The sequence below is a fragment of the Chiloscyllium plagiosum genome, unplaced genomic scaffold (assembly GCF_037043375.1).
Source record: "Chiloscyllium plagiosum isolate Xiang-an unplaced genomic scaffold, Cpla_swu_hap1 HiC_scaffold_10, whole genome shotgun sequence".
NCBI classification, from domain to species: domain Eukaryota; kingdom Metazoa; phylum Chordata; class Chondrichthyes; order Orectolobiformes; family Hemiscylliidae; genus Chiloscyllium; species Chiloscyllium plagiosum.
Genome location: NW_028270148.1, coordinates 84,445,888 through 84,469,135, shown reverse-complemented (window position 1 = coordinate 84,469,135; position 23,248 = coordinate 84,445,888). Strand labels below are relative to the sequence as shown.

The 23,248-nt window shown below is 38.2% G+C and overlaps 1 protein-coding gene across 1 annotated transcript in view; it reads right to left on the bottom strand.

Annotated features, from left to right (window-relative positions):
* The window catches only part of LOC122552959 (uncharacterized), a 207,083-nt gene that overhangs the window by 43,328 nt on the left and 140,507 nt on the right, over nucleotides 1–23,248 (bottom strand). Inside the window, exons 12-14 of the mRNA XM_043696273.2 lie at nucleotides 19,674–19,826; nucleotides 14,830–14,941; nucleotides 10,414–10,517 (exon numbers count right to left, since the gene is read on the bottom strand). Of these exons, the coding sequence (XP_043552208.2) occupies nucleotides 10,414–10,517; nucleotides 14,830–14,941; nucleotides 19,674–19,826 (369 nt within the window). The remainder of the gene's footprint in view (nucleotides 1–10,413; nucleotides 10,518–14,829; nucleotides 14,942–19,673; nucleotides 19,827–23,248) is intronic.

The window sequence follows — 23,248 nt, the reverse complement described above, 5'->3', positions numbered from 1 at the left end:
AATCCCCATAACTGTTTCTGCAACTGTTCCAATGCATTAGTCTCAATTGGGCTTTCCATGATTATAGGTGATCTATAACTTTCACTCTTGCTAAGTCATTTTTCAGGAGTAAATCAACCCCATCTACAGATAATTTCTTAACTACCCTGATTACCACTAGACCAGACAACGAGTCACACTGCAAGTGACCTTTATGGAATGGAACTGGGATATACTCTTCCCATATTCCGTTTACTAACACATTGGCTTTCACTGAACTCTCCAGAGAGAAAAATAAATCTTTCTCCAGAAAGACAGCTTCAGTAGCCCCTAATACTGTATTAGCTTAGATGCTTAATTTGAAGAAAAAGGGTGTTATCTTCCCTTTAGACAAAAACTCTTCATACCTCTCATCTACTCTATTTTTTCTTCTTCACTCACATCAGTGTTTACCTCCAGTCTCTTAGTTGTAGTTAAAGCTACAATGTGATATGTGACATTTTTCTTTTGAATTTACTTTTCAAACTCATTCTTGTGAGATCCAGTAAGTCCTATCAGTTTCCTTTATAACCTCCATGTCCATTAGCCCATTATATGCAATGTAGAGAAGTAATGAGCTGCGTTACTGATATCTGTAATGATCCAATATTATTATCATTGTTTTTAGGGTGTAAGAAAAGCAGTTTCTCCTTCAGATAGATCTTTGAATGGGTGCTCTTTCAAACACTTGCTATTGTTATTATAGGACTCATTGGATCAGTTCATAATGGATATGTAATGTAGTTGAAGGTGTGCACTGTACCTTTAAGAGAGAGTGAAAGTTGAAAGCTGGCAAGCACCTGTCATGTGACCGACTAGCAGTCACACAGTGTGCTGGAAAATTGAAAGATGTAACACTTGGCTGTAACCTAGATACCTCAAGTTATTTTCACAGCAGTTTGAATTTAACCAATCAGTTTAAATTATGCCCCAAGAAACTAAAACCCAATCAAATTTGAATTTTACTGTTTTGACAACATCAAATTAATGAAGAGCACCAACTGCCATTGAAAGACTGCTATTCACCACACTCTCTGTCAAAGGTACCTTTTCCATATGAAACATCTTTGCAGCAGAAGACCAAAGACGATCCAGGAAGATCTACAGAGGAAGACTGACACTGGAGATGACAGCTGCTGTCTAGTTTTGAACATTAGGTTTCTGTAAATTTAATAGGGGCTTTTATTGGATCAGGATATTGTTATAGAGTAGGATGTAGATAACAAACCTTGAAGAAAAAGGAGGCATAGAGTTGTAAATAATTGTTGTTTAATGTTCACTTTTAGAGTTAAGGAATATATTGATATTTTTTGTTAAATAGTAGAATTTGGGTAGTTTTCTATCACTCATACTTCAAACAATTACGAGGTAAAATCGGAGGCTATGCCAATGGGTGGCCTTGCTATGATACCCCACTTAGTGGACAGATCCCATTTTCCCTTTCATTGGTCCCTGGAGGGTTTCTTATATTTAGGCATTTTTATTACCCCAGTATTTGGTCAGTTATACAAGGCTAACTTTGTGCATTTACTGGAGAGGATAAGGCAGGACCTCCAGCGATGGGGAGACCTTCCAATTTCCTGGCTGGGTAGAATAGCACTAATTAAAATGAATGTCCTGCCCCGTCTCCTATACCCTATGAGAATGCTTCCAGTGATGCTGCTGAGGCTGGCACTACATAAATTATATGGCTGGCTGGGTTCCTTTATCTGGAATCATGGATGGCCCCTCATTAAGCTGAAGAAGCTACAGCTGCCACAGGCAAGGGGAGGATTGGACTTCCCAGATTTTAGGAAATATCAGTTAAGTTCCCTATTAAATAGCTGATTGGGTCTTGTCTGATACACAATCAATCTGGCTGGACATCGAGGCTTCTCAAGTAAAATGCCCACTTGTTAACCTTTTATTTTTGGACAAGAGGAAAATCATTACGGATCACTGTAAAAACCCTATAATACTAAACACAATTAAAGCTTGGAATATAATGCAGCAAAATGAGGGCAACTCACATAAAACATCCCCCTATGCGCCGATAGTGGGAGCATGGGGATTCCAACCGGGGTTTACAGACGCCACTTTTAAACTCTGGAGATCCAGGGGTATCTCATGTCTAGGGGACCTATTTAAAGATGGGGTCCTGATGTCTTTTGAACAGCTGCATCAGAAATTCGGATTACCTAATGGAGACCTCTATCGATACTTCCAATTCGAGATTATATACAGAAGAAGACTACGTTATTAGACAGTCTTTATAAATCAGATAGAGAATGTAGAGTACTACGACCAATGGGAGTATCCTCCATCAGTACTATTTATCATTTACTAACATGATGAAGTATCGGGAGATATGGACAATCTGCTTAAAACATGGGATCAGGATTTGGGACTAGAAATCTCTATAGAAACGTGGAATGACATTTGGGAAAACGCCAGAAAATTACCATCTGTAACAGAACTCAGGCTATCCGGCTGAAGATATTTCATAGGGCCCATATAGCACCGGATCAATTGGCAAAATTTAAGGCAGGAGTATCTCCAATCTGTCCCAAATGTAAAATAGAGGTGGGCACTCTTGAACATTGCCTATGGACCTGTCATAAGATCCGTAGATACTGGACTAAAGTAGCAAGTACCCTGACAGAAATTTTAGGAACGGAAATTAAAGTGGACCCTATATCTCTCCTTTTGGGCTTTTCGAACTTTCCCTCCCTGGATATGCACGGGAAGAGACTATTTTCTATTCTCTCTTTCTGTGCAAGGAAAAATATTTTGGTAAACTGGGTGGCTGAGGGTCCCCCTGGACTTTCAAATTGGCACAGATTAATTATGGAATGTATTCCCCTTGACTTCCTTACAAATATGGTGCACCGAAAGACGAATTATTTTACAAAATATGGCAGCCCTTCTTGAATTATATGAATACAGATATTTAGGCTATCCTAACAAGGGCTTTTATTTAATTGAGATTACGAACCTGGCTGGTCCGGGGCCCCTTGGGAGAGGAATCCTGCACAAATACGGGTTTTGTTACATTTGATGTTAACACATTCCAAGCATGTATCTCACTACCCAATTTCTATGTTATCCGTTGTTTTTTTTTGTTTTTTTTTTTCTCTTTCTCTTATTTGAATAATGTAAGAGACTTAAATATACACTCTTGTTAGTTGTAGGTTAGATTAGTAGTTAGTTGAGTTTTGTTTTTTTTCTTTCTCGGTATTTTTCTTTTGTTAAATTTTGGTCATTATATATTTAATATTTAATTGTATATCAATGTTTGTACTTGAGAGTTTTATTTATTTTTGTAAACTTGTAAAAATGTTAAATTTCTAATAAAAATATCTATAAAAAAACAATTACAATTTCTATGTGTTTGGTTTAATTAGCAGAAGGGTTTGCTGCTGTGTCATAACAGATATCTGGTAAATAGGCATGGAAGTACAATTAATACAACAATGGGAGAGGAGATTAGGGAGGGGAGGAGGGTAAATAGAAGGAGACATAGAATTCATAGAATCCCTACAGTGTGGAAACAGGCCATTCAGCCCAACAAATCTGCACAATCCCTCTGAAGAGTAACCCAGCCAGAACCATTACCCTACATTTACATCTGACTAATGCACATAACCCACACATCCCTGAACACTATAGGCAATTTTAGCTTGGTTAATTCACCTAACCTGTACATCTTTGGATTGTGGGAGGAAACTTGAGCACCCGGAGGAAATCCATGTAGACACGAGGAGAATGTGCAAACTCCACACAGACAATCGCCCAAGGCTGGAATTGAACCTGGTCCCTGGTGCTATGAGGCAGCAGTGCTAACCATGCCGCCATCATGAAGTATATGTTGAGGCCACAGGGCTTGAATGTAGCATTGGATGGCTAGGGGGTATTTAGATGGACAGCGAGTAGGAAAAGATGAAAATGTATGAGGTGAATTAAAGTGATTATAGAGAGTAGGTGGGAAAGGTGAAAATGTGTGAGAGCTAGAGCATCTAATTGTCAGACAATATTCTAGACAGCCAACTTGACATGTGCGCTTGTGTGCCACCTACTGTAGTTCCAACTCTCCCCTGCCCCCAAATAAGGATGCATTACACAACCTTTAAATTGAAGTGGGTCTGTCATATTGGGAAATTCCCCAAGTTGATCTCCTACCACATCAGCAAAAATATGACTGTGGCTGTTTTTAAGACAAATAAATTTGAATTTTATAAAAAGACAAGAAATTCAACAGCCAGACGTAGACATAAAAAAGAGAGGATGACTTAAAAACAGAATATTAATTGCTTTGTGATTCAGAGCATGTTGAATTTAAAATAATTTATTGTTTTCTGTTTTCTTCTCTTATGAGGACATATTACAGCTTATTCAGAAGCTTGGATTTAAACTGAGAAAAACCAGGAGAATGAAGTGAAAAAATTAAACTAAAAGAGAGAAAAATTGGAACTTAGGCTAAAATAAAAAATGAGTTAAAAAGTTTCTGTGTTTAGATTCTGTCAAAAAATAGAGAAGTATCCTAGGTAACTTTGTAGATGGGTAATATGAGTGAAGCGAAGGTGGAAACAGGGAATAGGCTTTTAGCAAGCTGAGAATATCTGATAGAAGTTATGAATTAATGCTTCTAATGCAAAGCTTTGCATAGATTTCATGTGTCAACTATGCACATAGCAAGCTTAATAGATGGAATGGACACTAATCTCCATGAACAACTTTTCTGCTCAGAGCGCTAATTGATTAACAAAAGCCCATGTCTAAAAAATAAAACTAAAAATATAATTGAAGTAAGTACTGTATAAAAATCCAACCTTTGACAGCTTCAAATTCAATCGGGAAGAAAATTTAACAAACATGTGGCCACTTTGTAAAGATTCTTATTTAAAGTATCCCAAGTTGAGGCAGTTACCCAATGACTTAGCTTGACAGAATAATATTGATATTGAATTAAAGGGAAAATAACATTTATACTGTGTGACAGGTGAGTAGCCAATGGTTGGTCAGCATATCTGATTGAAAAAGACAATACCATGAAGAGTCCACCAGCTAATGACGACTGAAACTCATTGTTCATTGACCAACTCATTGGTCCTTGTACGTATGCGCTGCCTGAAACACACAAAAGTAATGCTCCTCAATGCTCTAGCTAACTTATAACTAGTTCTGCGCAACATGAACTGGCCAAATGTTTGGGTGAATTGTTACAATCAGATTTTTGCAGCTCCACATTCATAGTGAAAAGTTCTTCCAAATTTGCAAAGACCATACATGTCTTACATATTGATGGTAATCAGCATCCATGTACTTACTTCACATTGCTAACCTAGTCACCAATATATCACTCAAGGGATGTCATAGACAATTGCACTGCAGGACTCGGTCATGGTAATCTAAAACCATCACTATTGTGAGAATCAATATTCACTGAACTTACAAACGCAACAACTTGAACAACTGAATTCAGTTTTAATGACACCATATGTGTTCAAATAGATGGTATTGGGATGATGGGATCCCAACTGGACCAAACTCTTGTAAATATCTTTGCTGCGTTCCATGACAAACACATGCAGTGCCACTTAATCCTCTACCGTGTGTATTTCTGAGATGTTGATTATGTGTTCGCTATATTTGAATCCGCAGTTAAATATACAAATTTCCTTACAAATCTTAATACATTGCAATTAATTCACCTTTGAAATGGAGTAATCAGGATATCTTAGTTGAGAAATTGGTCAAATGTTCTCTACTACTTTCTACCACAAACACACCTTCATTGGTCATTATATGTTATAGGATTTCTACAGTTCTGCTCACTATAAGATCAGTCTTATCAACAACCTCAACGGTGAAGTAGGGCCTGAGTTGTTTGTTCACCAAGCAAGCTTGTTGCTGAAATAGGATGCATTAAAGCCATTTTGCAGGACAATGGCCATCTAGATCAGATAATTTTTTATTAGATACCATACAAACTGCCTGAACAATATCCAGGTTTGGACTGAAAAGCAACAAGTAACATTTACAGCACATAAATGCTGGTTAAGAACTGTTTCCTATGAGAGACAATCCAACCAATGCCTCATGGCATTCAATGGTGTTATCATTAGTGAATTCCATCAAATGGAGACTTAGCACTCGAGTATTGATTAGATGCAATTTTCTTGGACCTACATTCACTCACTTCTGCTGCAGATGTGAACTGTGGTAACTGGGAATATAAGGATGTCTCAAGGTAGAAGATTAAGGGTGCCTATGTTCTCTGATCTGGCAGCAGAGGCCCTGTTAGAGAAGATAGAGAGGGAAAGAGTTTTTTTCTACCTCCAGAAAAAAGACAAGGAGAGCACAGAGGCATCTAAATTACTGGATCTCATAAAAATGCTTCTCGATAACTACATCACTACTATCACCTACATCATGACTTAAACATTACCCTGTCACAAATTAATAAAAGTGAATTCCTTATATATGACATTAAAACAGGCCAATAAAGATGGCTGCTATAAATAGGTAATTGGACATGGCAAAAAACTTCTGGAAGCATTTCCAAGATTAATGTCAGTCAGGCAATCAATAACCCAGGTAGTTCCTAATGGTTCTGAAATGCTAACTATTTTGATATAATCTGTTATAGAAACAATCTTCTTGAAGGAAATCCTCTATACATTAGAATTAGAAGTTACACCCATCTGACATGAAGATGTTTTAAAACCTTTCCACTTATCCTCTAGGATGGGCCATCAACGGTTCATGATCTGCAGTACCAGTCTTTGTCTTGATGGCAATTGAACCCGAAATGTTAACTCTGATTTCTCTCCACAGATGATATCAGACCTGCTGAGAATTTCCAGCAATTTCTGTTTTTGACTCAGAAAAATAGGCCTGCTTATACATATTTTTAAATCATAGTCTCATGAGAAAAAAAACTCTTTCCCTCCCTATCTTCTCTAACAGGGCCTCTGCTGCCAGATCGGAGAACATAGGCACCCTTAGTCTTCCATCTTGAGACATCCTTATATTCCCAGTTACCACTTTTCACATCTGCAGTAGAAGTGAGTGAATGTAGGTCCAAAAAAAATTGCATCTAATCAATACTCGAGTACTAAGTCTCCATTTGATGGAATTCACTAATAGGTAATAGCAGGAACTGATTGGAACAGGTCCATGACATTACAACCTTTAAAGAGCCAGTACTAGCTACCAGTGTGAGATGGAGTGGAGGATGTGGAGTGGTGACATGAAGTTCAGAGTTTGGACAGAAAGCATCTCCTCTACAATTCTGTTACCATTTTAGTGCTGTGTGGAATTTTGTAAATGCCCTCCCTTCAGTGTAAAACTGGGTGGCCCGACATGGCCATCATCGATCTATCTTCACAAGAACGCTATCAGATGTAGAGAGTGATTTGGCATTTATCTTGGGTAAATTCATGTTTTACAATGGCTATTTAATAGCCTTAATGGGTGTGGCAGAAAGGAGCATAGGTTAGACATTTTTAACTTCAGAAAGTTCATGAATCCAGACTATCATTCATGATTCCACCAATACACAAGTTACGGAGAGGATGGCCTGACTATCCAAAATTTGCAGGACCTTATGAGATGACTAGTCAGCCAAGTTAGGAGCACAGGGTGTGGGGTCGCTGTGTACATCTTACACTGTGAAAACTGCCAATGGGGCAGAATTTGTTCCCATCCACCATTTTCAAGAGGATATACAGTCACCATTACAAAGAAGAATTGGAATAACAATTTTATTACAATGGAAATAACTGAACTTTTTAACTTTTCTTTCCTCCTCTTGCGTTTTCTTTTTACCCTGTGGTAAAGTATCTTTCTTATCTTTAATGGGAGCTCCTTTTCTCTGACCACCTATTGATTTCTTATTTCCCCAGTTTCTATCCCTCACAAACTGAAATTGATGTCAGAAGCCAAACTTTGATTTCTGAACCAATTCATAATAATTTACCATTTCCGCTGTTAATCTTACAATCTTAACTCTCTGTTCTTCCACCTGCGTTCTCACCAGTTCAGGAAGTGAATGTTTGAATTCCTCCAAAATAATCATCTTTCTGAGAATGTAATATGTTTGATCTATTTTCAATGCTTTTATTCACCTATCAAAGTTGCTCTGTTTGATCCTTTCAACCTTTATGTACGCCTGACCAGGTTCCCTCCTTTAGATTCCTAAAACGTTACCCGGAGACCTCTGGCGCTAATTGATCTGCACTTAAGATTTTTTTTCACCTTATCATACTCTCCAGTCACCTTCTCTGATAGTGATACATCACTTGCTCAATGTACCAACTTTGTTTGGATCTACAATATCCACATGGTTACTGGCCATTTCATTTGTTTAGCTACTTTATCAAATGAAATGAAATGAAAAAGGCTTCTGTGTCCTTCTTGTCAAACTTGGGCAATGCTTGGACATTTAAACAGATCCCCGCCAAGGCCTGGCTACGATGGGATTGCTTTCCATCACTGTCCTCAGCATTACTCCCACTTTTACCTCTACCTCCACTATTTTAAGTTGTCTTTGAGTTTTCAATTACAATCTCTGACATTCAAAACCTTTCTCTTCCACCTTTTCTTTTGTTTTTAATTGCATGTCAAATTGTTTCTTTTCCTTTTCATAGTCAGCCTGCTACATTTGCAATTGAATTTTAGGTATTTCCATAAATTCCGATGGTATTTCCGGCAATTGTAGATGTTGAGCTATTGCTGTGTTTACCTCTCTTTTTCATACAGTCAAAGGTAATCTCAACTCCAATTAATCTGCCAATTCCAAATGTGTTGCCTTGATCACTTCTTGTAAAATTCCCGGTGACTTATTCTTATTCCAGAAAACTCTTCATGACTGAAAGAGCCATTAGTATACAAGGTCCATGCTATTTAAAGCAAGCAAATTTATTTTCCAAAAAGAGGACACCAAAAAGTCACCACTCACTGTCTTTGAGTTCAATAATCCGAAACCCAAACTGGAATTAGATTTACATCCTGACAAAAGCCCTCAATCTGTTATGGATCAGACTAAAGCCTCTTAAAATATATTAAGATGATAGCCTAGACCCTGACTTTTTCTTAATTTTAAAGGCAAGTGTAAGACATTGTGTTCCATATGCAATTTGATTTGTTAAACTACCAGGCTTGAAGCAAAGTGCACTTTATTCATATACTATAGTTAAAATACAATCTAAAGAAAGAGGAATTGGCATAATTTAACTCTATTGGAAAGCTTAATAAAATAATAGATTATTTAACTGTTAAACACCAACTGTTCCAATATAGTAACATCCCATAAATTTTTACCTCGTTGATTTTATCCCATAAATACAGCCTTGGCAAAGGCAAATTCAGTAAAATAAATGGTCTCACTTCAATTCTAGCAACAGGAAGAACTCCAGCATTTAGTTATCACAGCGAGAGGAATAACAGCTTCCACATCCAGCTCAAGACCCCAGCAATGACTAAACATTAAACTAAAATCCTGGTTCTGTGGGAGCTTGACCCCACTCCTTTATGCTGCTTCTATTGTTCCAACTTTAATTAAAAAAAACCAAGGCCTCACAAGCTGTTTACTTTAGTGGCTGGGAACAGACTGCTTAACCTGTCTTCCTGAAAAAAAGGACAAAATACAACTCTTAAAGTCATAGCATCATCACAATGGGTTTCAGGAGAATTTGATGTCTAATTAAAGAATAATGTAACACATACCTGTAAAGAGATTTTTTGACTGCATTAAAAGTCAAAGGGGAAAGTTCTGTTCTGTAAGTTAAAATATAAATAGTCTACAAAAACACAAACATAGTCAATTGTGCTTTTAGTCTGTTTGGTAGTGGAAAAGTCTTAACATGAAATCTCATTGTGTTATCCTTCCAACTAATAAGTGCAAGTTCAAAATTCTTATTAAAAGTTATCCGTTTCTTTGCAAATTGCATCACCCCTCCAAGTCATACAATGCTCTGACTTGGAACTGTACTGCAATTCCTTCAATGTTGTTGGTTTACAAACCACTGTGTCTTTCACTCTGCACTTCCCATTAGGCCAATGACAACCGTCAGCATCCACACGGATTTGCCAAGTGAGTTTGTAGTTTGTGAACTGGTGATTTTTACATGAGGTACCAACACTAACCCCCACTGACCATTTTTCATACTTTTCGTATCATCAAAACACAGATATACTTAATGACCGTCCATTGTTTAAATTTAGAAAAGCTTACTCTTAAGAGAAACCAAATTGATGGTTTTCCTCAAATTCAGAATAAACATTGTATGCAGCAACACAATAATACGAACAGAACAAATGTTATTTTTAATAAATATTTTAATTCTTACATTTTAAATCCTATAAAACTACTTATGTACAGTGCATCTTTAATTCTTTGATATTTTCAGTTACCTGTCGTTTAGGAGTATTATTTTGGGACCTGGAAACACGCTCTGTTGTTTGTAAATGCATGCAGGAATTATCTTCTGAACTACCTGAATTGGAAGACTGAACACCTAAAATAATTGGAGGAGATTATTAACATGTTTCTCATGAAATGAGAAAAGATCATTTATTGACATCTTACAATATAATTTTCATGCACGAATCAAGAATTTAATATGTGGATAGTGGCTAAGTAAATTTAAAAGATATGGATTGATACAATGACCTGAAAGTGCTGATGTACTAAAAGTGGTAGCATGTTGAATTGAATAAGCCAACTTCTCCCTTAAATTTTTTGCAGTGTCATAAATGGGTGAAGTAAAAAGAAAGGATATAAAATAAGGCCTTTTTCAAGTCTGATGATAGGTTACTGACCTGAACCATTAATTCTATTTGTTTCTCCACAAATGCTGAAAAACCTGGAATTTTCTGTATTTATTCCAGATTTCTACCTTCAATAATATTTTGATTTAGTGTAAAAAATCTTGGTTTTCTAATGATTCATTCTTATTGCCAATAAGACCAGGGATTGTGCCAGTGGCTGACGTATCCAACACCCTTTCTTAAACCTTAAAGAAGAATTTCTAGGACCTTTATAATCTTGCCAGTCAACTCAACTTTGAAACAAACAGTTGATTTGCAAATCTGGGAAAAGGAGGCATTTGATAAGAATATAGGGTTACTTCTGCCATAAAGTCAAAATTCAAAGCAGCATCAAGCAGGAAGCACTGAACTTCTCAAGTCCCATTAGTAGATTCAGCATTGGGACAATTGATTTGAAATAGAAAGGAGACTGTAACTTCAATTAAAGAGCCATCTCCTGATGATGTTTTGGACATGGTATACATACTGTGATCATGTGTTCAAATGGCAGATTCAGTATTAAAGGAAACAAATATTCATGTAGTTTGGAAAGTCATAAGGAACTGGAATATTGAAATTAATCTAGAACAACTCCTAAAATTGGAAACTAATTAGAAAATTAGAGTGGATGCATAGCCAATCCTCACTAGCTCAGTCCTGCTCAATCAAACTCTAACATTCTAAGAACCTGTGATTAAAACCTTCTTCCAAATACCACAGGGTAAAGTCCTGTACATGGGATGGTCAAGGGGACAGGTCCACTAAGCAACTATCACTGCCTGACAGTGCATCAATAACCTTCAGAATTAAGGTTGACTTCCCTATTTTTATACTTCATTCCCTTTGAAATAAAGACAAAAGTTCTATTGCCTTCCCTAATACTTGAACCTGCATGCTTGTTTTTTTGTGATTTATGTGCATGGACTTCAAATTCACACTGCATTGTAGCTTTCATGCAGTCTTTCCCCACTTAAGTAACATTCAGCAACTTTTCAGCAACTCTGTTCTTCCTGTCAAAGTGCACAACTTCACATTATATTTCATCTGTCCAAGTTTGAACCAAGGTTGTAATGAGGTCAGGATTTGAGTGACCCTGGTGGAAACCAAACTGGGTGTCAGTAAGCAGGTTGCTCCTAAGCAAGTGTTGCTTGATAGCATTGTTGGTGACACCTTCTATCACTTTACTGGTGATCGAGAGTAGACTGATGGATCTGTCAATTTTATGCCCATTTGCTTAATCTAACTATATTCCTGAACAGACTTCTTTGTATTATCCTCGCCATTTGCCTTCCAAACTATTTTGGCATCAAGTGTATTTGTCTATTGATGATATCACTATTTAAAAAAACACTTGCACTGATACAATATATTGAAATTTCTTCAACAAATCTTTTATGAAAATTGTCCAGAGGATGCAGGGGAGCTAGCCAAGTGGATACAAAATTGGGTCGAAGGTAGGAGACAGAGGGTGGTGGTAGAAGGTTGCTTTTCAGACTGGAAGCTGATGACCAGTGGTGTGCCACAAGGATCGGTGTTGGGTCCACTGTTTTTCGTCATTCATTTAAATGATTTGGATGTGAATTACCATCACTGAATCCCATCAACATCTTGGGGGTTAACACTGACCAGAAACACAAGTAGATTCACCATATAAATACAGTGGTTACAAGAGCAGATCAGAGGCTATGAATACCGCAGCAAGTAGCTCTCACCTCCTAACTCTCCAAACCTGCCCAGAAGCTACAGGTATAGGTCAGTGTGATGAAATACTCCCCACTTGCCTGGATGAATGCTCCAACAGCACTCATGAAGCTTGACACCATCCTGGACAAAGTAGCCCACTTGATTGGTACCACATCTACAAGCTTTGACTCCTTCCACCACCTACACTCAGTAGCAGCAATGTGTGCTACCTGTAAGAAATATATAGACAGCACCTTCCAAAACCACAACCACTTCCACTGAAGGACGAGGGCAACAGATACATCAGAACACCACGATCTGCAAGCTCTCCTTCAAGCCACTCACTATCCTGACTTGAAAATACATCACTGTTTCTTTACTGACATTGGGTCAAAATCCTAGAATCCCTCCCTAATGGCACTATCGGTCTACCTACAGTGTATGGACTGCCACAGTTCAAGAAGGCAGCTAACCACAACCTTCTCAAGGATAACTGGGGGCAACGATAACTGAAGGGCAGCCAGTGATGCCCATGTCCCATGTGAGAATAAAAATATTTCTATTCTATTTATAAGTGGAGCTGTCTATCTAAACCCTCACTTGACAGATATCGTATTCCAAAAATGATAGCTTGGCAAATCTTTTAAGCAGGACAAATACTATAATGGTTTACTTCAATTGATACACTGAAATACCTAGCACTGTTTTTGTTTTAAAGTAGTGTACTTGGACATTCATATGGCAACTTTGTAGTTTTTTTAGGGTTCTTTGATACATGACAGTCATAATAAGTTTATGCACATTTTACACAAATGCCTATGTTTAATAATTGCAATGGGTACTTTACCTCTCCCAAAGGGTACTTTATCTGTACCAATAGCTATCTTGCCTCTACCGAAAGGCAGCTTACCTCCACCAAAGAACAGCTTAACTTCCCCAAAGCTGTCCCAGAATCAGAACAAAAGGTACCTTTTATCTTCAAAAGGGTACCCTGGTATTGAAACAAATATATTAGGTTCTACCTGCTCTTACCTGGTACAGTCTCAAACATCAGCTTGTAGGCATTTAATTAATTAAAAGTGAGGAATACTCACTTGAGGAATTGAGCAGCTGATGATTTACACGGTCAGTGCTTTCATAAGACCATAAGAGCATAGGATACAGGAGCAGAATTAGGCCATTTGACTCATCACGTCTGCTCCTCCATTCAATCAGCTGATATGTTCTCAGCTCCATTCTCCTGTGCTCTCCCTATAATTCTTGATTCTCTTACTAATCAAGAAACTATCTTTCTCTGTCTTAAATATACTCAATGACTTGGCCTCCATCACCTTCTGTGATAATGAGTTCCACAGCTTCACCATCTTTTGGCTGAAGAAATTCCTCTTCATATCAGTTCTAAAGGGTCGTCTCTTCAGTTTGAGGCTGTGGCCTTGGGTCTTAGACTCCCCTACTAGTGGAAACATCTTCTCCACGTCCACTGTATCTAGGTCTCTCAGTATTCCACATTTTTCCATGAGATCCCCCTCACCCTTCTAAACTCCATAGAGTATGGACCCAGAGGCCTCAACTGTTCCTCATAAACCAAATTTCCACAAATTACTATTTCCAGCCCTGCAAAAATGGTAAATGATGTGCTTATGGTGAGATTTAGTATTTTCAAAACTTCCATTATTTTAATCATGTAAAAAATGCCACATCGAGACAGCAGTAGGTCAGATGTATCAGATTAATTAGGTGTTCAAATATTTAATTAAAGGTGGCATGGTGACTCAGCGGTTAGCACTGCTGCCTCACAGCGCCAGGGACCCAGGTTCAATTCCCACCTCGGGCAACTGTCTGTGTGGAGTTTGCACGTTCTCCCAGTGTCTATGTGGGTTTCCTCTGGTTTCCTCCCAGAGTCCAAAGATGTGCAGGTCAGGTGTATTGGCCATGCTAAATTGTCCATAGTGTTAGGTAGATTAGTCAGGGGTAAATGTAGGGGGATCGGAGGGTTACTCTTCGGAGGGTCAGTGTGGACTTGTTGGGCTGAAGGGCCTGTTTCCACACTGTAGGGAGTCTAATCTAAAATATGTTGGAATCTAATCTTTAATTTACTTTATATTTTGGGAGATGCAGAGATTTGCAGAATTCAGTTGTTCACAAAGCAACTAAAGTAAGAGATGTTAAGTCAGACCACATTTCACAAAAAAAATGACAAAGGGACTATGAAGCAATTGCAATCATGTTTGTGTTTATCTGTAACTCAATCATCTAATAATTCACACAAAACTTTTCTAAAACATAACTATATTGCAATTAAGCTCATTATGCTTGAAATTAAAGCAAACATCTTACCCCTCGTGCAGCTGGTAGAATTTACTCTTTGAAACACACTTAGATTTACACTTGGTGCAGGTGACTTCCTCTCTCGTCCCCTTTGATGATTTGGAGTGCATTGCTGAATATTCTGAAACAGATCAGCATTATGTGATTTAAAGAGAAAGTCTTGTTATGTGGTAAAGACTTCCGAGATTGCAGTCACCTTCAATTTCTCAGTCTACCCTCTGCACTTTTTGCATTAATATTTTCATCCTTTCTCCACAGTACACAACTGTACGCAGCTAAAAATTTCTCAGGAAATTATGGTGACTGTTCTGAAGCTTGCTGTTAGGTCGAAATGGCCAGATTCATTCACAGATTTTCTTTACATTTCTATAAGCATGTGCCTTACCGCCACTTAGTACTTCCTCCTTAATCAAAATCAGGACTTGGAATGTGCACTCAAATGTGAGAATTAACTTGTTTCCTATCACTTCACATTAAAATACCTGAATGTCAGCATCACTGCGACTTGCCCATTTTTCACTTATCTATATAATGGCTCCACAATTAGTTTACTTTTCTGTTGGACTCCTCCTGTAAATATCAATCAGATACTGTAGGAGCAGCTGCTATCTCAAATAGGACCTGAATACCTGAATTTCCAACCTTGAGTGTAAGCATCCAAAATGGTCTTATGGGACAGAGGATTTAGTTAACTCTATAAGACCACTGACATTAGGGAGGATAATAAGTCCATAAAGCAGGATTTCCTTATGCCTGATTCTCAGTCTGGACTCAAGGCAGTATTAATACTGTACTCCATAGTGACATCAGTTACATCTTGTCAAAGCCAGCAGGAAATGAACTTGCCTGGTCAGGATTAGGACATGCTGTGATTTTTAAAATCCTTTAAAATGGTCCCTAGGTCAGGGAGCTAGGGTCAACAGCTTTCAAGAGGGGAGAAAAAGACAGGTCTGTAATTAAGCAGGCTGGCGAATGTGCTCCCAAGCTGCTGAAAGTTCACTTTTTAAGGCTATTCTTCTGAATCTTCAATCTGTGTTGGAAATTAGCTACAATGTATACATTTTCTTATGTTATTTTCTTTCCAGACCTATACTATAGTATTACTGACTCCATATTGGCATATATGACCTTTCCATTTTAAGTTCCAACATCCCTATTTAGAAAACACCTGCAAAGAAAGTGCCTAATTATGCAAATAATCAAGTATTTGCACAGTGGCTCAGTGGTTAGTATTGCTGCCTCACAGCACTTGCCTCATTGTGGAGTTTGCATGTTCTTCCCGTATCTGCGTGGGTTTCCTCCAGATGTTCTGGTTTCTTCCCACAGTCCAGAGACTTGTGGATTAGCCATGTTAAATTATCCATAGTGTTCAAGGATGTGCAGGCTAGGTGGATTAGCTATGGGAAATGCAGGGTTACAAGGATTGTGGGGATGAGGGGCGGGAGAGTTGGGTTGGGTGGGATGGTCTTTGGAGGGTTAGTGTGGACTTAATGGGCTAAATGGCCTGCTTCCACAGTGTAGGGATTCTATGGATTCTATGTTGTTCAGGCACAAGGGTTTTGGAAATAGGTTGGATGCCACTTTTACCTTAAACGGCTGAAATGTCTATTGTTCAAAATAAACTATTAATCAAAATAGCAAGAAAAATAACTTGCTTAATACCATGGTGAAGTATATCCAGTGAACTGTATTTTGTGTCTTTCAATATCTATTATTGAAGTTTCTATCTGAAGGCCACAATCTGAGCATGTGCAGTGTTAGACAAAGGAATGGCAAGCCAGACCAAATCAGACTTGCTAACACTGTGCATCACGATACAGTGAAATTAAAATATTCAATAACCCTCAAAGTTACCCAACTATTTCCAATCACACTTTAAGAATGACAGATATCAAACATCAAATGTATAGCTTAAACAGAAATGAATAATTTAGATTAATACTGTAACTTCAGCAGAGCGAAGTTAAACAATAAGGTATTCTAATTAATGCTTATGGTTTAAACCAAATCTTCTTTGATCAAATCACCTCCTTACACGCACAGACAGACAGGCAGATACTTAGACAAAATTAAGGGATAAATTTGAAGCAAGTTCAAACTAGCAAATTCAATAATCATTTTAACAATGAGTATGACACCTTTATGAAATTCCTTAAATGTTGCATCCAATACAGGGTGGAGAAAGTGAGGGCTGCAGATGCTGGAGATAAGAGCTGAAAATGTGTTGCTGGAAAAGCGCAGCAGGTCAGGCAGCATCCAAGGAACAGGAGAATCGACGTTTCGGGCATAAGCCCTTTTTCAGGAAGGGCTGAAGAAGGGCTTATGCCCGAAACATCGATTCTCCTGTTCCTTGGATGCCTCCAATACAGGATGGCAGGGCATCCAAAAGAGGGCAGCATAAAGACTTCACTGAAGAGCATTCTGGAAGAAGTCAGCTCAGTCACCATGGCTGAACAGCAGATTGTGAAAGAATCCAGTGTCAATGAACCACCAAAACATGAAATATGGACATAATCAAGATTAATAGTACCTACCCAATTGGTAAAGACTCAAGTCAAATGAAGTGAAAGATGGCCTGGGTGACTGCATTGGTGCAGATTCTGGGATTAGGCCAGACCTGCACCACGTACAACAACACTGAGAGAACCACATACCTGATGACCGGGTTTTCACCTGCAATGGAGAGCAACCAGTGCTCCCATCTGCCCAGTTTCTGCCTCACTTTAATCAAGTCCCTCTGAACCAAATTCCCAGCACTTTCAGGGGCCAAGTCATCTTTCATTTCATTTGGAGTTTGAAGATGGACCGTGTCTGAAGGGACATCATGTATAAAGATCTGGACAAAGGGGGAGAAAACACACCCAGCACTATCCTCACCCTGACTGCCACCTTTGTGTGTGGCTGCATCAAGCTGTGCTGAGACCCTTGGTATGCAAACACCAAGTGTCATGGTGTACTGAGGTTCTACCTGTCCCCGGTATTGCGAAGGATGGGCCTGGCTTCACTGCCACGGAACGTCCCAGTAGTTGGACTATGCCATATCACCTGTCCTTTGTGGAGAAATTTGTGAAGTAAAACATCTTTGACCACAAGTCCATCAGGAAGTCGTCAGCACATAGTGTCCTTAAGACCCTTCAGGAAAAATAGAGGGTGGATCCTGTCGAGTGGTTCCCTGGGCAGAATGTCAATGTCACTTGGCAGAATGCCTCATCACTAGAAGTTTCAGACAAGCACCAGGACACCACTTGGCTAGTATTGAAAAGGGCTCTACTTGTGAGATCCTTTATGTATGCCTGGACTCTCTGTGTCACAGCACACTGCCCTCGAAGCAGCTACGGAGGAGATGAGACTGTCACACACCTCCTTCTGGAATGTGCCTAAGGAAAGGAAGTCTGGAGAGGAATGCAGTAGTGCTTGTCGAGTTTTGTCCCGAGCAGCACCTTGGCCCGGGACTCTGTCTTTATGGTCTGTTTCCCAGGACGCACACCGAGACAAACATCAATCATGCCTGGAAGACCATCAACTTGGTGAAAGGTGCTCTTTAGTCTGCCCAAAACTTGCTGGTGTTCCAGTTGAAGGAGTTGACCCTGACTGAGTGTTGCAGACTGGTACATTCCAAGGTCCAGGACTACGTGCTGGGGGATGCTCTAAAGCTTAGGGCAGCTGCTGCCAAAGCGCAGTGGGGAAGGATCACCGTGTAAGGTCTGTCTGTCAAAGAATAACCGGGGTTTATTCAATAATTGGGCCCTGCCGACACCTCATGTCAAATGTCAAGAGGTTGATTGTCAATACAGAGAATGATGAATGTCACAGCTTAATTTGTTCAATGTAAGTACAGTATAGATCTGAACAGCTTCATTAACTGTACATGTACATAAAGATTTCTTTCTATGAATAAAGTATATTTTTCCAATAAAAAAATTAGTAAAGACTCAAGTCAAATAGTTGACAGTATGTAGATGATAATTACATGGATTGATCTTCAGGTCACTAAACAGTTTGGCTTGATGTTGGTTCCTTCTGGATATAGCTTCTTCATTCTCTTAAAAGACTCTCTCATGCAATTAAATAAGAACTCATCAGATCAGTCTGGTATCGAGTAACTATTATGTCTCCCAACCCCAGTGATTAATGCTGGATAATAATTTGTAGGTAGTTGAATGTTTGCTAACACTGAAATATACACCCATGGCAACAAAGCCTGTGACATGTGCAAAATATATGCATTAACTACTACAGAGATCTCCTCTCAACAGGCATTACCTTCATTGTTCAATATTACAGCCTTCAACAATTCATTATGACAATACCCACTATTCTTACACAAAATACAACCTACTCATCATTAATCAGTTTTCCCTAACTGAATTTTTGCCACACCATGATTATTCATTGCTCCAAATACTATTGATAATTGTCTTTATCCTGTCTTAGCTGTTGAATATTTTGCCTAACTCATCCACCAAATCCCAATATTTTTCTCCCTATGTTACTTTCTCATTCTCATCCAGTCCTCGAACAAACACCATTGGCCTCACTTACAGCCACCAAGAAAACAATAGGTTCACTTCTTCATAAATCCATTATCAAATTGAATAGCAAAGCAGGCTCGGTGAACCAAATAATTTACTCCTACACCTATATTCTGTGTTTCCACAAAGGAGAGATTTTGGCCAAGAACAGGCAGGTGGGACTATTTTAATTTGGAATTATGGTTGGACCGAAGAGTCTGTTTCCATGCTGTATGACTCTATAACAAGCAGTAAATTTTCTGTGTAATTGCCCATATGTAATTGAAACTGTCTGATATTATTTCCATTGATAACCTCTTCATTGCTTCTGATCATACTTACCAAGGCAGGGTCAGGCGTTGATCTGTCTTGAAAAGATGTTTTCCATCCAGTTGGAGTTCCACTTCTGCTCCTTTGATGGACAGGAGACCTGGTATGGATTTCTCGTACTTCTATTTTCCTATTTTCAGGTCGTTTTGTTAATTTTCCTGAAAGCTACAAGACATCCAAATTTCTTTGTGAAAACTGTAGTCTATGTTCAATCCTCTTAATTGGTCTTTTACAAAATAACAAGACAAGTTTGATTTAAGCACATTTCTTTTTATGTCTCTTTCAGATGACTGAGAGAAATTTAAGTAAATATTTGGATGTGAACATGGGAGGTATACTTAGTAAATTTGCAGATGACACCAAAATTGGATGTGTAGTGGACAGCAAAGAAGGTTATCAGAGTACAATGGGATCTTGATCAGATGGACAAATGGGCTGAGGAGTGACAGATGGAGTTTAATTTAGATAAATGTGAGGTGCTACATTTTGGAAAAGCATATCAGAGCAGTACTTATACACTCAATGCTAAGGTCCTGGGGAGTGTTGCTAAACAAGGCGATCTTGGAGTGCAGGTTCGTAGTTCCTTGCAAGTAGATAGAATAGTGAAGAAGGTGTTTGGTATGCTTTCCTTTATTGATCAGAGCATTGAGTATAGAGGTTGGGAGGTCATGTTGCAGGTGTACAGGACATTGGTTAGGCCACATTTGGAATATTGTGTGCAGTTCTGATATCCTTACTATTGGAAGGATGTTGAAAAACTTGAAAGGGGTCAGAAAAGATTTACAAGGATGTAGCCAGGGTTGGAGGATTTGAGCTATAGAGAGAAGCTGAATAGACAGGGGTTGTTTTCCCTGGAGTGTTGGAGGCTGAGAGATGACCTTACAGAGGTTTATAAAATCATGAGGGGCATGGATAGCATAAATAGACAGGCTCTTTTCCCTGGGATGGGGGAGTCCAGAACTAGAGGGTATTGGTTTAGGGTGAGAGGGGAGAGATATAAAAGGGACTTAAGGAGCAGTTTTTTCACATAGAAGATGGTACAAGTATGGAATAAGCTGCCAGAGGAAGTGGTGGAGGCTGGTACAATTACAGCATTTAAAAGGCAGATGGATGGATATATGAATAGGAAGGGTTTAGTGGGATATGGGCTAAGTGCTGGTAAATGGGACTAGATTAGGTTAGGATATCTGGACTGTTGGACCGAAGGATCTGTTTCTGTGCTGTACATCTCTATGACTCTATGATGATAGAACAGCACCATTGTTAGACTTTTAGAAGCTGTTTGACCAGTTTATGAAGTTATAAAAAAGATCTGAGTAGGCATGGGATAGATAATTATCGTGATAAGTCATGGAAAGTCTAATATCATGTCAGCCAGCCACAATGCTGATAAAATGTGGCTTCTTTAGCAAAATGCTGCAGGTTTCTTCTTCTATAAGCTAAGTATATGTTAAATTATTGTCAATAACTCTCATTTAATTAACCATTGTGCAAATACCTACTGCTGAGTGTTCTATTTAAGGAACATGAATATCCATCCTGCAATAGAAATCAACACACAAAGGTGAAAATTAGTGCTTATACAACAGATGCGATGGCTTACAGGTTAATATATCTTGAATGAAGACAAGATGGCCTGTGATATACCTAATAACAAGCAAGAAAGTGAAGCTAATGCAACATGGAATAGGTTAGATATGATGAAAGGTCTGTTGAGCACAAGGACAAAACTAAAGAAAAAAAAGAATATTTCAGAGTTCTGTTTCAAAATAGATAAAGCACAACAGACAAATTGAACAAAAAATGGGATGCATGATAGAAAAAACAAGGCTAACTAATCATGGGATCCCATTGACTTGAAATAGATGCTGTTGTATAGTTCATTGACAGAGATAAAGGTGCAGAAGCCCAAGAAGGCGAACAAAGATTCAGAGTTGGGGCACATAAAGATAAAAGATAGTAATGGTAAGTGTAGCTAAAGAAACTCCAGGTCGGCTTACAGTAACTGGATTTTCATGGCGAAATGGATGTGAAATTAAAGTTAAAAGAATACAAGATTTGGATTGGGACAACTGAAATATATGAAGCAAAAGGTGGTCATGGGTAAAGTGAGAACTGGAGAATCCTTTAATAATTTATTGACGATATGGTAAACTATAGCTTTTTGTAAGATGTATTATGATTTTCTATGTTTGTACCATCTTTTGGCTTTATCAACTGAAATTTACGATTTTAAGAAAGAAACATAATCAGGCATTCTCATTTTGCAAAAGAAAAAGAAATGTGGCCAATGGTTTTAATCAATAAAGTTAGTGAAAAAAAATGAGAGTATGGGGGAATTCATGGTGAAGAAGAATTCAATATAGTATTCCATTAAATGTTTTTCAAAGTTTTAAAAGACTTATTTAGATGTCCATCAAGTATCAAAGATCTGAGAAGTAGCAGTTCCAGCTGATTTCTGTCATATTTCTAGCAATTAAAATATGAGGAGATGATCATATGGAAATGTGCAAGGAAATTAGAAGAACCAAAAATCTGTGGACGGAAGAGATAATAGCTTTATAGAACAAACAACAGTCCAAAGTAATAAAGGAAATAACATGCTTCCACTACAATAAAATTGGACATAGCAAAACTAATTGTTGGAATTTAAATGGGAGATAACAGCAGTAGTTGAAACACCTAAAAATCCTTAAAGTGGCACTGGGGGAAAGGAAATGGGTATTAAAACTGCAGTTGAAGTTTGCAAAGAAATGTTTCCTTCGGGACGACTAAGGGAAGATGACTCAGGACAAGAAAGAAAATTCTTCCTCAACCAATGGTAAAAAGAATCAGAAGAGTTTCTGTATATTTTATTTCAAAGGGAAATTTTTTCCTTAATCTTCAATCAGTAGAGCTCGAGACTGGAACAAGTCAGTCACTGATGCTGGCTGATGTCTTTGTCTTCCACAATGGTTAACGGGAAGGAGAAAATATTTATTTGCAGTATACATACACATTACAAACCAGTCAAATAAAGTCGGATTGAAATGTGTCTTAGTAGGTGGAGAAGTTGTAATTCATGTAATGAAACAAATCCCTTTTGAAAGAATTGATTTTTATCTTTGGAAATGCTCATTTAAAACCATTTTTCAAAAGTGGTAGAACAACCATAGGACATGAAAGAAAAACTTATGTAAAAGGGAGAATGTCCTGTATTGTTTCCCATATGTTTTGTGACTAGATCTCAGGCCCATAGACCTGGGCATAAACAGGAGGAGGTCTGTGAAAAAGATGATTTGGAAATTCAGTTATCAGGCATAATTATTGAAACTTTAATAAAAAGAATGAACGAAAAGGGAATGAGACTCACATGTTTCACCATATTCTTCAATAGAAATGTAATAACTATTGAACTGAAAGCACTTTATCAAATGACCTACTCAGAAATTTAAGCAGAATCAAAAAATGAGTGTTATATTTGAAAGAGAAAGAATGAGGAAATACCAGCCAACGAGGAATGAGGAGCAGTTCAACAGGTGGTAGCTCCATTTAAGTACTTTCATGAAATATCACAAGTTGCTTACAAAATTTCAATAGCTAATCAT